Raw genomic sequence first — 17,489 nt, forward strand, 5'->3', positions numbered from 1 at the left:
AAGACTTACATGAAGAACATCAACACTCCATCCGCCAGCGTACGGGTTTAAGCGGGTGAATCAACGTTTGCTGTTTATTCAAATGATTGTGTTTTATCAAGCTCTAGACTTACAAGTTATTTTCTGTATCATTCTTTGTTATATATTTAGACTACTGGGGCAAGTGTTCTTCAACAATTTTGAAATCTGCTTTCCCAAACGAGCAAACCTGGTTTTAAAAAAGAAAGTTTAACGATAATCGTGGAAATGTGTCATAATTATATACCCCTTTTATAATAATTATCATAACGCAATCAATTCACCTACACTACAAATTTAGAAATATGGCGCTAAAAGAATATCTTATATAGCGAAGGTGATATGGCAAGATTAAGGGAAGATTCCGCAGGGATTTCGAGCTAAGATGGCCGTTTGGAAGTCAGTGACTGTCAGAAGGTTTCGAAAGCAAACCCCCTGCATACATGCAGAAAACTTGCAAATGTGACAGCAACCAATCTTGCAACACACGAAACTGCAACTCGTCTGAAAAGGCATACAGTATCATCGAAACTTGGAGTTGTTGACTGTCTAATTGCGAAGCTCCAATAAAGAGTATTGGTTGTTTTGACCTGTGATGCAGGTGCTTTAATTAATTCCAATATTGACTTCAAAAAGGCAGTACAATACATGTATTTATAAAGGCTTGTGCTTGGTGTGTAAAAGGTAAACCTGTTCAAATTTTAGATCGTGAAGTTTGATTTCCAAGATTGGAGTTCCAGTATCGGTAATATGTCTACATAGGCCCTACTTCAAATCTCGTTTTTGTATTTCAAATCCACTACAATGCACTCATCCCATGCTATGCTGCAGATATAATTTAATGGCAATATAGCTTCACATGAAACATTTTCGATTATTGAAAGGACGAAAATTCAAAGAATACTTTCAAGATCACGCTTTTAGAGTTTGCTTGTGGATATGGCAAAAAAAAAATATATAAATACACTATAACTAATTAATGGAAGTTCTAATTCATCCAGCTAACATTTGAAGTCAATTTCCCGTCATCAGAAACTGATGAAGCGTCCAGGATAGGTCAGGACATGGAACCGTTCCCAGAATTAAACAATAAACGCAGTGATTTATTTTTGTTTTTTGCTTTATACACACTAACGTCATCAAACTCTACATCAAACTAGAAATGTCGCTATTGCGACTGGTGTGCCTCCGCCATATAATGCATGGTTCTCCTAGTAGGTCTACAGTACAGTACAATGTCTTTTGACAATGTGTGATGACAGTTTCACATAACTGGCAAAGTATTGAAATGACAGGTTTGTCACAAATGTGTTGAATGTTCACTTTCCTTGAACTAGGTTTGCTATTATTGTCTTAGAGTGCAGGTACATGTATTTGGGGATTTGAGGATTTCTAATTGACTTTTGAGCTTAGTTTATGCATTGAATAATTTTCAAGGCATGAAGAAAAAGTGTATCTTCAGTATTAAATAGATTTTTTTTTTTTTCCATTTTAGCCTCCGGCAACCTTCGGACGGAAGCATAAAAAGCATAGACATTTTCATTTCTGGGACCACTTGAAAAGTGCACGGTCGTGGACTTCATTTTTATTTTGTTTACAGTTGGTGTAAATTTCAGTGTGTGGTGTAACTTGAGTGGATCTTAATAGTATTATGACATTTATCATTTTTGGGGGGAGGGGGAGTGGGTGTGGACCAAGTGTTGTTAACAGACAGAGTAGGCCTACTTGGGATAGCTTATGTCCATACCCAGGCATCCCATCCTGGTGCCTGATGTCTGTTTCAGCATGCATACTTTGTTTGTACGATGCATATATCCAGTGTGCGACGTAAATAAGACTTTGTTTCTTTGTCCTTCTTAGTCTTATCTTAAAGGGATGGTACAGTATTGGTGGAGATGAGAATCGGGCTTTCAACTTTTTGTGAGATACCAAGAAAACACTTATGAAATAGTATAGAGCATACCATTTTAAGAGGAATTCAAACTTTACTTGATGAAAATCGGGTTTAGAATGACTGTACGTCCAAAAACAAAGTAAAACAAAGCGATCATAATAAAATGTGGGTCCCACACTTTATTAGAATCGCTCTGTTTTGGATATCTCAGCCATATCAAAACCAATTTTCATCAAATAAACGTTAAATTCCTCATGGAATTACATGCTCTTTCATATTTCATAAGAGTTTTCTCATTATCTCACAAAGAAATGTTAGAAACCTGAAATTAGGTCTCAACCAAAACTATACAATCCCTTTAATTGTGAGGGGTTGTCCATTTCAAGCTTAATCGCTTACGATGGTGGCCTCCTGCATTCAATTATCTGTGTTATTTACTGAAAAATATTATACATCCTATTGCACGTTTCTGTATGCATACTGCTCAATACGATTGCTTTCGTTTATCTAATTGTGAAATGTTAAATTATCATTTTAAATCACTGTAGGCCCTACTTATTTGAATATTCTTTGTCTTGGTGCTTTTGAAATTTGTATTCAATTCGTATTTGAATTAATGCGGAAATAATTCAAAACAATATGCAAATCAAATCTTATCCTTAAAATGGAAGACACTAATGATGATTTTTAACGATAATTAATAATAACAATAATAATTATTATAATAACAATAACAATAATAATAATTTACAAATTTGATGATTGATTTGGTAATTGCAATTTGGTGATCGTAATGATAATGGTCTCTGCGTCAATTTAGATATGGACATTCCTATTAAATAGGAATTTGATTGATGTGTACGTGGCAAGACAGATGAGCTAAATAGCTTATTAAGGTCATGCAAATAATGTGCGTATTCCCCAGAGGAAAGCCGCGAATGATACATCAGTTTCGGGGGGGGGGGGGGGATCTCCAATGTAATAATACAACGATTTACTCTATAATCCACGTAATTATTACAGCACACTAATAGCTTCATAAAACACTTGTCAAGATAACTGTTTTGATATTGCTTGACGCAAAGATTATTGAAATAAATGAAGAACAGCGTGTAAAATATATTTTGTCTTTATAACTATATCATATGCAACGAATTATCAAGCTCTATTGTTCATATTGCTCAAATCACAGGGGGATGAAAGTACCTCATTTCAACGTATTAGGTTATGTGAACGCATATGTATGTATACATTATGCATATAACCTGAGGGAGTAAGTTGATTAAAGGGGGGCAGGTATACGTTGACAGTGAATATAATATACCAATAGCACGATGATGGAATTAAATCTCGATACGTATTGAAAATGGAAAAATCTGTGTTGTGAATATACTTACCTTTTCATAATTTGACGGGAGTGTTGCTCCAACAATAATGTACACTATGTATTTATTTGTATTGTTACTTTACAAAAATTCGACAGTTCCAAGTCAAAGTCGAAGATTGATGGTACACTTTAGGCCCCTTTAGTATAAGTAGATAAACAAATAAATCCATTATGAACTGATTTATCAATTAAAGCGCACAAATCCTCCTGAAAAAAAAAAAATGTAGCATTATACATATGCATGTTATATCACAAACACAAAGACACACATCGTCTCATATCGTTCACAATTCGTAATCACGGTACCATCACTGTACACAATCAGAAAATTTCAATTAAGCTGCAGGCGACGCATGTCATTATTTACTCAAATCATGTATCGCAGTATTTTGTCTCTCTTTAATTAAATTCATTTTCGGGCCCCCAAACCTGTTCTGCACTGCAATGGTCTTGGCAAACATTCTCTCTACAGCTGTGGTCCGTCAGTGAGTGCCCGACTACAAGCAATAAATATGGGAAGTCGTACCAAAACATTATCGGAAGGAGAATGATCATTTCTCGCAATATACCTATAGATCTATCCATTAAGATGAGTTTCTGTCATGACGGAGACAAAACTAAGAGAAAAACCGAGATGAACTGCAGCAGAACATCGTATCAACGTAACACCAAAAGAGTTACCTGGAGGATAATGTCATATATTTGGAATTTTCAGGGGGCAAAACACAAATGCGTACCCCTTGAGAAGATCTCGGATGATTAAATCACGATAGAAGGTGACTGCGTTGAGGTATACAGTCATGCACAGTGTATGCACACGTATGAGTGAGTACTACACGAATTGCGCTGCGGCAGGGATACACACGATCCGAAAAAAGAGAGGATATAATAATAATAATAACAGCTGATACGCGACCGCTGCATCTACTAGGAAGATGGTAGATGATGAAGACATTCTGAAAAGGTCGGATAAAGGGGAACTCACCCAAAGGCCAGCTAGAATGACTGCAGCGTGATCCCTCTACCGTCGACATACAGACTCAATCATAGGATGAAAATGTAGACGGAGGACCCCCTTAATAAATCCCGGAAAGAAACGTTCCCCCAAAAGCCCAGCAGAGATGGTAGTCCAGACCGGGTCTGCAACGCCGTTTGTGTACGGTGCAGCTGCCGATGCCGATGTGTATTCAACGCACGAAGAGGGAATAATCTTACAGTGCACGCATAACGCGGGAATGTATGCTGGCAGTGGTGACACTGTGAGGAAGAGCCCTCCCTATATTTTTATACGCGCTTGTACTGCTTGTGCGTTGCTTAGTGTGCCTCCACCGTCTCTTGCCTATGCGCCCCTGCGGTTGGCCGTGTATCTATGCCAGGCCCAGCGATGGCAATTATGTTAATGAGCCTGCGCGCGGTAACACTGGAGAGAAGGAGTCGGAGCAAGGAGAAGAGGATGCAGCGCCATAGAAAGCAGAGGCAGCGATGGAATGGCCTTATTGGAAAGCGTCGCCAAGGCAACGGAGACTGTTCTCTATCTTCCCGCAGTCTCAAACGAGCACTAGTCTGGAGACTTACAGACCTCTCTCTGAAAAAAAAAAATAACTGCAGCTTGCTGAAGTTTAGATTGCATGTCTTTATATGTAACAGCTCTGTAATTCGCATCAATACATTTATGCCTAATTATGACAACATAACTAAAACGAAAAATGTTATTGGTGTACATGCCATCGCCATTGACAGTGAAATCAACATTTTATTCATGTATTGATAAATCAAACTTCAGAGTTAACCCCCCCCCCCCCCCCCCCCCCCCGCTTGATGTATAATATAAACTTCGGATTTGGCCGGTCCCTTTAGATTTACAATAGGTGATCAGCTAAGGGTGAAAGGGTATTTCCCATGATGCAATGTGTGAAACGCCTCGTGGAATCCCACATGTTCCACCTCTTTATGGAATCAATTATGTTGCATATTATCATATGGATGAAAATTGTTGAGTGCTGGCCCGGCCCACAGCACAGTCATACACCAGTCCAATGGACATTATAAACAACTACACAAACCCAACAGAAAAACGAAGAGCAATCAAGAATTAAAAACAGTAAAATTAAATACCACAGATATTAAACACGGAAATAAACTACAAAAACATGCATGGTAAACACTGACCAAAATGCGGTGGTAAAGAAATCAAAGAAAAGACGGGGGAAACTAAGGACACGTGTGTCATAGAGACGCAAAAACACAATGATGTATGAGAAACACAGAACCTAACATCTAGTATTCTGTACAAGCTTGCACTTTTTTCGTGGATGGGAGGGGGAGGCTGGAACAGGGGACGTTTAAAGTTAAAGACGGTATGCCCATAGAGAGCACACGGACATCATGGGAGTTGGAAAAAAAAACCCGTGATATTTATTATGTTATGTTTGTTCACCCACCGTCTTAGAACGAAGACATATTTTCATCACGACGGCCGGCGTGGCTGGAGAATGGAGTTTATCACGAAAGATGTTGAATGACATTCACTGAATACAATCATATCAATCGATCTTTACCGTATCTACCTGGCGAATGTGGCTTGTTAACAACGACTTGTAATGGAAGAAAAAGAGTTGAGCCAATCAATTCTTTGTTGGTTATGTTGATGAGCAGATCGAAATCACACAGTTAATAACATTTCATTGAAATTGAACATGATGAGCAGAAGAGTGGAAACGAGAATAACGCGACAGCAGGTATCACCTATATGTTATGCAAATAAGCCGAAGTTATATGTTGTCACCATGCAAGTTTTCCATTGACCGGTCACACATACAATCACGTCTTCATGGTAGAAGTACCCTTTGAATTGCTTGACGAAAAAATAAGAAATCATATAATTAATCATAGCATCAAATGATCGTAAAACAGTATTTACTGAGTTTAATGACTTTATTGGACCAGAGAGTTGTAGGTTCCAAATCATTAGAGAACCAATGATATAATTTTATGGCGATATTCTCTCGCACATGTGCCAAATGGAAAGTTTCGCGGTACTGAAATCATCACCTGTCCTTGTTTACTTATTTATTTGTTAACTTAAACATGGTATATCTGTCATTGTCATATTCGATTTTGACTAATCCCATGCAGTTCATTTTCTCTACTTTTACTTATTTACAAAGTAAGGTCTACTTCAGTAAAGAATGCCATTTTCACTTCACATACAATCTCGCAATTATCAAAAATCGGTAACAATCTCTTGAGATGGATGATTTCTTGCGAAAGTGGTTTTGAAAGATTTGAAAATTGAGTTACGTCAGTGATATTCAAATACTAAAGACATGACGCATTATAAAGTCTGTAATAGGCTTCCAAGAAAGTCATCGTCGCTATAGAACGAGAAACATAACATGCCCATTCCCAAAGAACATAACAAAACTACATTTATTCCAACATAGACATGGTTAACAACATAACACACCATCGCAGGACTAACAACACCTAGTTAGCCAAATTGTTGTTGAGTGATAATTCTGGTATTTTAAAGTTTCCCAATAAAATCTAGGAATGAATGACCTCTGACATGTATAAGTATATGGCCTATCGGCTTCAAAGTAGGCGTCTGGGTGAGGTATAGATGGTCCTTCTTAACAATTATTTAAAAAAAAAACTTTCCGGTACATTTTATAAAATCTCTCAACAGATACTAGATAGACAAAACCTCCACACAATAAAATTTCTGGTATGAGATAGACGTTCTTTAAGAATACGTCATGGAAAGGGCAAGATAACATTCGTGCAGCGGGTAGAATGACAAAACAACGGTATTGACCTATAGTCACATGATACAAATGACCTCACTGGTTGGGGTCATGAAGACAGCATGGTCTCGCGTACTCTACCATTGTAAATGACAGCTATACGTCACAATTGATCCTGCGACACTTATTTCTCATATGAAATATCTGCACGCTAAGGGCATATGAAAGGAAATACCCACAAACTTAGCCCTAACCCTAATTCTGTCCTTGGAGAAAATAAGACCGAAGCCGGAGCAACTGTCGCGTGAGCAAATGTCGTGTCACCACAGCCATGAGAGAGGTTCATATCCCTCGTGTAACGCTAAAAAAAGCGACCGGCAAACAGTCTTTTGCCCCATTAATACAATAATGCTTATTGCTAGAGTCTTCTCACAGATAACATCATGCAACACTAACAGGCATCCCCAGCCCATCTTATCTCTACTTCAATTAGAAGACTAAAGCCATGTAGACAGATTACGCTATATTTTTATTTGAAGAAAATTAATCATTGAATCAGATTTCATCAAAATAAGCCCAAACTTGATGAGAGTGTAACTCTTAAAAGTCACATGTTTTATTTAAACATGAGTATCGGTCATTGCCGTCACCGTATAACGTTATGACTCGCCAAAGAGATTAATGTTATCTCTTTACATTTCTCTCTCTGTAGGCCCTATACATGCTTTTTAATTTGCTTTCACGACATTGAACCTTCTGCGAGTCCAATAACATGAAAAATGGGTCTAAACACATTTTGCTAACACGGTCACTTTGAAATTCAAAATTGGGCCTGATTACATGGTTAAAGAAAAGTTGAACCATCTTTTTTTTTTACTTTTTTAATTTACCACCCCAATTTAGCAAATCACCTAAAAATTTACTTGATTCAGTATATTTCAGAAAAAAACCCTGTACTAAATAGTTTAATCGAAGTATATAATATTCTTCGCATTTAATTCATCGCAAACAAAGATGAATGTAGGAAAAATATGTATATTCACTCGCAAGTATTGGTCTGTACACGGGATGGCATTATTGCCTTAAACTCAAATATAATATATTATATTGAGTAAATGCAGAAATATCAGAAGAGCACTTCAGAGAAGTTTGATGAAAGACGGACAATCTATTCAACAATTTTAAAAGATTTGGTACAGCTATCGCTGGATGGGAAGGCTAAATACAGCAATTCGTGGTATCACGCATTTTATGGACGACAAAAACATGAAGACCAACAGAAATATAATTCAACATTCATTCGTTTTTTGAGCATAATAAAAGAGCATGCACGTATAGTGATCGCTTTCAGAAGGCAGGGGGAACATTACCTTCTGCATAAGTATGTTATTAACAAGTGAAAGGAATGTGTACTTTTCATGAAATTATTATGAATGTGTGGATATTCTTTGCATTTTCTTTAAATCGTTGTCTATGACGTCATGTGTGATTCATTCATCTGTTGATTTCCGAGGTGAAACTATAGATATCCCTGACATTATTTTGAATGGACTGTCCAATTTCCTCAAATTTTACTCCTTTACATTCTCCTTTAAGTGATTCACTAAAATGCAACACTTAACTCCATTGCTGCTTCTTAAAAGCTCACTTATTTTCTCAGTTTCTTGGACATGAGTTATACAACCATTTTATGAATTGTTGGCGAAACTGTTTTCTAATTTCATATAATCTATTTTTCAAAATAACTTACAAATAAATTTGGCTTGTAGATATTATTTACATGACACATTTTCTTTTACTAACTTTCGTCATTCATATGGTATTACTAGCAGTGAATATCTCTTTCGCATCAATTCGTATAAAGGCAGTTTGAATAATATGTCACCACTGACTGTTAAGGGAGCACTTTCCTTTTCCATAATCTATTATCTTTATTATGATAACGATAATACATTTTGTATATGATATTTTCTATAGCGCATTTCTTAGTAAGCTGATCAATGCACTTTACATCCAAATTCTAAGTCAAAGGGAAAATAAAAACTTCTCAAATTCTTTTTAAATATTGAAACTGATGGTGATAGACGAAGTTTCCTTGGCAAGGTATTCCATGCCTTTGGCCCACAAAATAAGAAACCATACTCACCAACATTTAAACCAAATGTCGACATGATCTTATTTTGAAATGAGTAAAATGTGACATATATTATATTTCAAAACTTGTTGCACTACTTGATCTCTGTTACTTGTGTATCATTCCTTTGTTGTTGATGTTGTTGTTTTCAACGTAATCATGTAAACGAGTTCATCGAGTGTGAGGAACTGAAAGAAATCTTTGCTATTAGATTTTAAAAAATTTAATGAAAGTTACATAACTTTCTTCAAAAGTGAATAAACTTAATTCTCTCAACGTGTTATGGACTTTGCGTTTGAGTTATATTAGCATTCAGATTTTGTTTTCATAAAACGAGTGACTACATGCACCCAGCACAGTAAAAAAAAAAAAAAAACCTCAACAAAGGTGCAAAAATATGATAATGACAGACGTATTAAAAGCTGTTATTCCCCCACGGCTATTATTACCCAGACAGAGGAATGTAACTTTCATACTGTTTGTAGCAAAAATGTATAATGATGATATCAGTTTGATTTGATACGGTTCATGTAAATGCTCTCAAAATTACAATGGCAACTAGTAAATCAAGGAGTTCATCGTATACCAGAGTTTTGTATATTTGTACAAAATAATTAACGGGATGAGCCAGCGTATCTCAGACAATTAGTTGCTTTAACATACATACCTTTTCATATACGTTATGCCATTAATTGTTCCTTGTTTATAAATACACCCAAAACGGATTACTTTAAGAACTCTTTTCATTATCAAGCTCTAAACATGTGGAGCAATTTGCCAATTAGAAATTTCATTCGACATGCGCAGTCATTGTTTGTTTTCAAGAAAAATTGTGCAATGTACTTAGCATGATTGACAGGCTGTGAACGATAGAGGTATGGTAAATATATTAAATTGAACTGATTTGTGTGTATAATTTGTGTTACATATCAATAAGTCCATTATGAATTTCGTTATTTTTTCCTTCAGTATTACGGACTGATAATGAAGTCCGAAGTACACCAAGTTGCAATTGTAATGATGTTTGATTTTTTTTCGTATTTGAGTATCTGAGGTCGATTTGTAGTATAGGTTATTTCATTGTTTGTATTTTGTTTCGATGTCATGACTTTTTATCTGTATAGGCCTACATAATAATGTGAGCAGGGCTCTTTGGCAGAACGATTAACCAACTGAAAGGACTACCCTCCTAAATGAATATTGAAATAAATAAATACAATATACTCCTTGAACAAACGACACACAACAAATTATAAATGAATGAAATAGATATGGATCATGTTGTTTTTGTTTATGTCGTCATTGAATTGCCAAGTGCCGAAAAGTTATATACGATGAATCAACAGACCAATACTTTCTCTTTTCATCAGTAAATACCAAGACAAGTTATTATCTGAGAACATTCTGAATTATTCTTTCAATCAGGTCGAAGCAATGTTTTTCAAATACCAGAGTTTGTGTTGTGACGATTTTCCACTGTGATTTGAATGTTACTTGTAGTTTCAGTACGTTATGCCGAAAAAAAGAAAACTGCAGGCAAGCGTTCAGGGCAAAAGTAGATTTACTCTGCTTCAAATTTGTTTTGTAGTATTTCCTCCATTTTTTTCCCAAGCTGTAAAGGTCGACTTTGTTATAATTTATAAACGATATGGTAAAGGGGCGTTTTCACGGAGAATTATGTAAATTCCGTGAATTCAGTAAGATATACTGATATGTGTATTGAATGTTTCAGGAAAATGGCATATTTCACTTACAAGAATTCAAATTTTAAAAATGAAAAAAAAAAAAAAAGGCAGCCGACCATTTCAAACAAGAATTCTCTTAAATAAAGACGTAGACTATAAGATGTACAGAACGTTGTAAGGCTTTAAGGAGCCAGGAAGAAAAAACAGTTTTTATTTTTTTCCTTGTTTTTTTTTATTTTGTTGCTTGTTTGTCTGTTTGTTTGGTAGTGTTAAGAGTAATCTCTCTACTGGAAAACAACAAAACTCAAATGAGATAAATTTATTTGGCACAAAACGAGGGTGCATCGGCACTCATCGAAGGGAGGTTAATCATGAGTCAAGGGTCGATAATGAGAGCCGTCGCCTGGAAGGAGATAAGTCTGATGTCGCAACCAATTATAAGATTCTAATTAAAGAGATAATTTATATGCACACCAAAATTTTGATACCTACTGAATTTAATTCAGCTTATTAATGATAAATTATAGGTTCTTATTGATTCGCTGCTCAAAGAAAGAAGAAATCAACCGTTGACATTACCCAATTGTATACCATTCATGAGAGAAAGTTTATGTCTATAATGTTTGCATAATGTGTGTGGTTTGTTTGTACATGATTGTGTTTGCGGATACGGTGTACGTGCAGACCTAGGCTACAGTTTGTTATTCAAAGGTTCCTCATTCCGTAAATGATCTAAAGATAAGGTTCGTTATTTCGAATATGAAATAACATTCGTTATTTCGAAGGGTCGAGTGAAATAAGGTTTGTTATTCCGAAGGGTGGTAAATAAATTAAGACAAAAATGAAATAAGTTTCCTTGTACTGAAGCGTCGTTAATCCGAAAACGAAATAAGGCTCGTAATTCTGACGGTTGTTATGAAGTATATGCATGCGTCTTACAATTTCGGATTAACGAGATCAGATAAACTATGATCGATAATAATCCTTATGATGTAAGACCTAAATCATTGAAATTATACACTCATGGCAACTGGAATATGCTATTTAAAGGAACGTCGGCAGATAAATGTGTTTCCAGTTCATTTCAGTTGTATTTAGTTCAGTTCAATTCCGTAATGTCAACATTTTTCTATGACAGTCATGAATTACCGGCACATGATATTTGAATAAATGTAGGCCCTTGTTATACGTAAATATACTTCATTTAATATTCAAATAATTAAACACAATGAAATCACAGAAGTCAACAATACACAGATTTCCAATTCGAGAGACAAATAATATGATTATATATATCAAGTGTCTGCCAACTTAAGGGGTTGATAGTGATGGCAGCCTCAGAAAAAAAAAAACACACACACACACACACAAATAGGAAACATACACGCAAATGGGCGATTTGCCATTTAAACTTGTCTTGCACTGATATCTCAAAGATATTGTTGAACGACGTGAAAGGTATATAGGGGTACAAAGTTGTAATTTTACTGTGCATATTCATCATTACTGAAGATCAGTGAAAATGTGTTGCATTGCGTATGCATTTACATGTTGCTTGAGCGGTCCCCGGGAGTGACTTCTGCATGGACGTAAGTAAGATTATGAGTGTATGCATGTGTTAATTTTGAATGAATGTGTTTGTGTACATGTATTTGTGTGTGTGTGTATCATAGCTATGAAATTGAAATGGCCTTTGTTGTTTTGTTATCGAATACATGCTTGAAGTGTATCTTTAAAAATCTGTGAATGAACGAATGAGTATTTTAAAGAGTCATTTATTAGATCAAATTTTGAAACAAAAATCGTGTTGCGTTACAATAAATGTGGATGATATTCTGAGAAGATATATTTGTTGAAGGATACCTGAAAGGAATTTAAGGAGGAGCATTGCTTTAAATCATGTAAATTGAGAGGTAAGGCGTTCAAAATATCCTGTCAGCGGTTCTTGTTTGAGCTAAAATGAGTTGAGGATTATTTAGTTGATGATAAGTTGAATGTCAAGCTGGAAATGTGGGTACATATCTTATTTAGATTTTTAAAAATAGTCATGAAATAGGGAAGGGGTTGATTATGCATGTTTGTTAACTAGTATGGATATCTTGTATTCTTAATGTACTTAGTAGATGACTAATAAGGGTTCTAGATGGGACGAATAATTGGCGTTGGTGCTTACGATTCGCTCATTTTTTTTTTTTGGAAAGAATTAATAAGTTTATATTTGTTATGTTGCTATTTTCTCAAACAATGTTGCAATATTGGATATGAGATAAACTAATGAATCGTATAAGATTAGGAGAGATCTTTCAGTTAGGAGACCTTTAAATCTGTTTTTTAAAAAAAATCGCTGTTTCTATGGATTCAATATTTCGTTCCAGTTTAGATTGTAATCAGTGCAAAGTCCAAGAAACTTTGTGCAATATAGGTATAAGTGTATGACCAACATATTCCCGGGTGTTCGTTTACACTGTTCTAATAAGAATACAATTTCCCTTTTTAAATACCTGTATTTCATTTAAATGATAACCCATTACATTTACACCATTTGGAAACTCTAACTCACAATTAAGTCGAGTAGTAAGAATTTCTAAATTTTGATACGAATGAAAAATATTTGTGGGATCTATCGTCAGCACAAACAAAAACAAGTTTAGGAGTGTAGAAGAATTTTGAGCCCTGATGGTGGGACACGATCTAATTTTTGTGAGCTGTGAGATTGAAAAGTAGGCAGTTATCTGGTTATGCAGGTATAATAGTCTATGCAAACCAAGATAATTAGTGTCCTCATAATTATACCATTTAATCTAAATTATCGTGCTGACTAAAGAGCGATCTGATAAGCTTAACAAGCTTGCTTTTAAGCATATAGGTTCCGTCTTATTTCTTTGGCATTAACTATTGTTATACACTAATAAATTCAAACTTTCAAATATTGACAATCCTGTTCTACATTACATTTGCAATAATCTACCGTGTATCCTAGCTGGATACCATGTATCATTAATTTTCACCTCGTTATCAGAGATGTATTTTTTATTGAAATATTTGAAAATGAATTGAAATTGAAATTGAAATAATCTTAATTCATGTATAGGTTTTCCCAGCCAACATCATTATTTTGTCATTGAGTTTCATGTAAAAAAAAAACATGAATTTTGTTCATACTTGCCCAGGCATCGAAATACTGTCATTCAAAAGTGTTTTCTTCATTCACATTGACAAAGTCGGCGACCGATTTTGCATTTACGCATTAAAAATCATTGAACGTGCATAATTTATTTTTGGCGATTGCTGTTAAACTTCGCCTCCACCTGTCGCCAGGTCTTTAAAGTATTCAAATTCGCATATGGGCAAATAAATTCATAAAAGAACCATTCAAATAAATAGATTTAATAACTTTTTTTTAAAGTATAATTACTTTAGAAGGATAGACCTTGCAATGAGTATTTGAAATGATGCTAAACGGGAGAACCATTCTCGACTAGCACTTGCGCTAACTATCGGATACCCCTTTAACAACATTATCTTCTGTCTGTTTTTTGTTAATTGTTCAGAACCTTTGTCTATGCATATAATATGTCTATATTACATATTCATTTTTGTTGTCTTTTCAGTGATAAATATATTATCATGAAATTAAATCAAATTACACCACATGTATTCTTATGTAAGATATATCAAGTATGTAAACATATATGCATGCATATACAACTGTAAGTACCTTGTATAATGTCATTGTATTCTCATAAAAGATTTTCATGTTAATCTTATCTTATGTAATTTCATGTTATCATGTTATCATATTCACATGTATGTACAAATATGTTGTTAATAAACGCAACTCAACTCGACTCGACTCAAGTTAGAACTATACGATGTCCAATAACAAGTACAGAAATTGCACTGCGTTTTTAATTGAATGTTAATAACGTCTATACGTCCGGATCACACATAATAATGCAAATACTTATGTAAATTTTCGTGAAGATTACTAATCTGTTTGATAATCATGATTAAAGCAAATATGTCAAATGATGGTTATAAACACTAATCTTATGATCGTAAAGATGTAAATTAGAGGTAAACAAAGTCATGTGTTGAGGTGACGAAATGAAAATTTTATACTGCAGTTTGATTAACATGTTTAGCAAAAAAAATGTTGATGTTCAAATAAACAAAAGTAATGCTGATCATTATGATGATATCTAAGATAAAACATAATGGTCACATTCAATGATTATCTGAACATAATCAGTCTTGCTTACTATAGTATACTTGCGCGCTATTGCCGGTTCATTCTTACCAACAGTTTTCTTAAACTATTGACTATTTTTGACAGTGTTTATTATGTTATTGTTTGGTAAATAAATTTCATTTCATTTCATTTCATTTCATTTCATTTCATTTCATTTCATTATAATAATACCAATAGATTACCCTATGTTGTTATGAACAAAAATGAAATGGGTGTTTGATTTTACTTAAGTTTCTCTTATCTATAATGCCCAAATTAAGATGCATTCATGAAATTGCCAACACACAATTCAATCAATAATCCCAACCGCAACAGCTGCTTGTTGGATGCTGAACCAGGATGCAGATCATTTCATGTGCCAATGGAGGTGACAAAAGTGACAAGATTATGCAATATGTGTACAGTAAAAGCGTGGTGTCTGCGTAATGTAAGTCTATATAGTATGTATTTATCAGTAACAAGTGGAAAGAATGTTAACTTTTCATTATTGTCTTAATTCGATTTGTATATCTTTTCTATCTGTGCCACATTGTATGAGAGGTTCATTCCTCTTTGTAACAGCAATACTCTGGCCTACACGTCATGGTATATCAAGCAATATAGTATGCAGATAAGGCTTACCGTATAGTGTTAACTACTAGTATACTATAGTATTTAACTATAAGAATAAGCGGAACGGACTAGCTCGTAAAAGAGTGGTAATCGAACTCTTTTGGGGTGTCAGGGAAATCCGCCATTATATCGGATCTCGACCTCTCTAACCGGAAAGTGTGGCCGCTGTCCGTAATCCGAGACCCAATAGGATACACGTAGCGGCCAAAATCATTGATTATATGCTCCGTCATCAACAATAACATCCGGTTACTCGATCTTTACTAACCGGCAAATACAGATGTATTGTTTTTCATGCTTCATGAACGAAAAGAACGAGGATAAGTTGATGCATAATGAAGGAGAGCGAGAGACACACAGAGAGAGAGAGAGAGAGAGAGAGAGAGATAAGAACGTATTATCCTCGTCAATCTGAATGACAGATCCTTAAAATTTCATGTAGTGCAAACAGAATGGGTCAAGCTATTCAGATTGCAACCCTATAATTCAGAACAAAGCAAAACAAAACAAAGATAAAAACACATAAAAGAAAAATAATTGGTTAGTAGTAATTATGTAATATAATTTTGCAACTTATATTATAGTGCCAGGGTTAAGTTTTGGTAATCATGATATTTCACTTTGTTGTGTAATTATGATATTGGGTACAGCCGTAAAAATATATTTCATCGTAGATTTTGCATTGTGAGCGATATCTAGCGCAGTTTTGGATGGAAGGCACGACTTGAAAGTCACGAAGATTGATTATTCCTCCGATGTCGGCAATATAATAAATCATTCCTTCTTTGTATGCTTTGACACCTTTATACGCAATATGTATGAAATTCAATAAATAAAGCGTTGAATCTACGGGATTTCGGTTATTTCAAGATTTTTCATTCTTTCGGTATTATTCATTTTCTTTATTTCGTGTTATAGTGTAATAGGTTCACTTTCAGTGAAACGATAGGATACTAGAGACGATTCCATTGTACGATTATCATATTAAAAAAACATGAAAGGTAAAATTTGAAAAGCCATGTCACAGGGTGAATGTCAAAGGTAGAAACAGCAAAGTTAAGAAAAAAATGTGAAGTACTAAAAGTAATATTGTCAACTTGTTGCACTTACCATCAGACAAAAAAAGTGTGTGCGTGTGATATAAAATTATATAGGGGGCCTATGTTTATATTTATATGTTTAGGCCCTATACAAAGATAATATAATATAGAGAGATCGAGAGAAAGATCGATAAATAACGCTAACTCTGTTTTGAAAGACATGAGCTCAAATGAATGGCACAGTATATGTAATAATCAAAATGTTAGTGAACAATAATTTCTAAGGGTTTATAGGTTACGTGTAATCGACAAAGGTCCTACTACAAATCCATTGCAAATGTGCATTAATGTTCCTAACCCTTGAATATTGTGCTAGAGTTGAATCGTGTGTAATGATGATTATTGTAAAGTGTGTGCGTTTTTTAAAACTTTTTATAACATTAATGTATTCAACGGATTTCAAATGATTCAAATAGAATTCACTAGCTGAAAGAGAAGAGAGAGGAAGAAAGAATTGAAGAGTTTGTTTGCAAAAACCGATAAGTCCATTTTTGAAGATTTTGAAGTACGGTCTCTGTCATAAAGTACAAAATAATACCTTTTAGATGATATATTGGTCACTACATATAAAGGTATATTTTTGAAGTTATGGTCAAAAGAAGCAACAATTTTCTCATTATTCTCTTTATTTTTCTTGACCTTTAATCGCAAATATATCTCC

General features: G+C 34.6%; 1 protein-coding gene across 1 annotated transcript in view; it reads right to left on the reverse strand.

Annotated features, from left to right (window-relative positions):
- The window catches only part of LOC139719165 (regulator of G-protein signaling rgs-2-like), a 40,285-nt gene extending 35,864 nt beyond the window's left edge, over positions 1–4,421 (reverse strand). Inside the window, exon 1 of the mRNA XM_071630632.1 lies at positions 4,285–4,421. Coding sequence (XP_071486733.1) covers positions 4,285–4,333 — 49 coding nt within the window. The 5' untranslated portion in view covers positions 4,334–4,421. The remainder of the gene's footprint in view (positions 1–4,284) is intronic.
- Positions 4,422–17,489: the final 13,068 nt, after the last annotated feature.

Source organism: Diadema antillarum, unplaced genomic scaffold (genome assembly GCF_040938485.1).
Source record: "Diadema antillarum isolate AM-2024a unplaced genomic scaffold, OU_Dant_1.0 scf00000001, whole genome shotgun sequence".
NCBI classification, from domain to species: Eukaryota; Metazoa; Echinodermata; class Echinoidea; order Diadematoida; family Diadematidae; genus Diadema; species Diadema antillarum.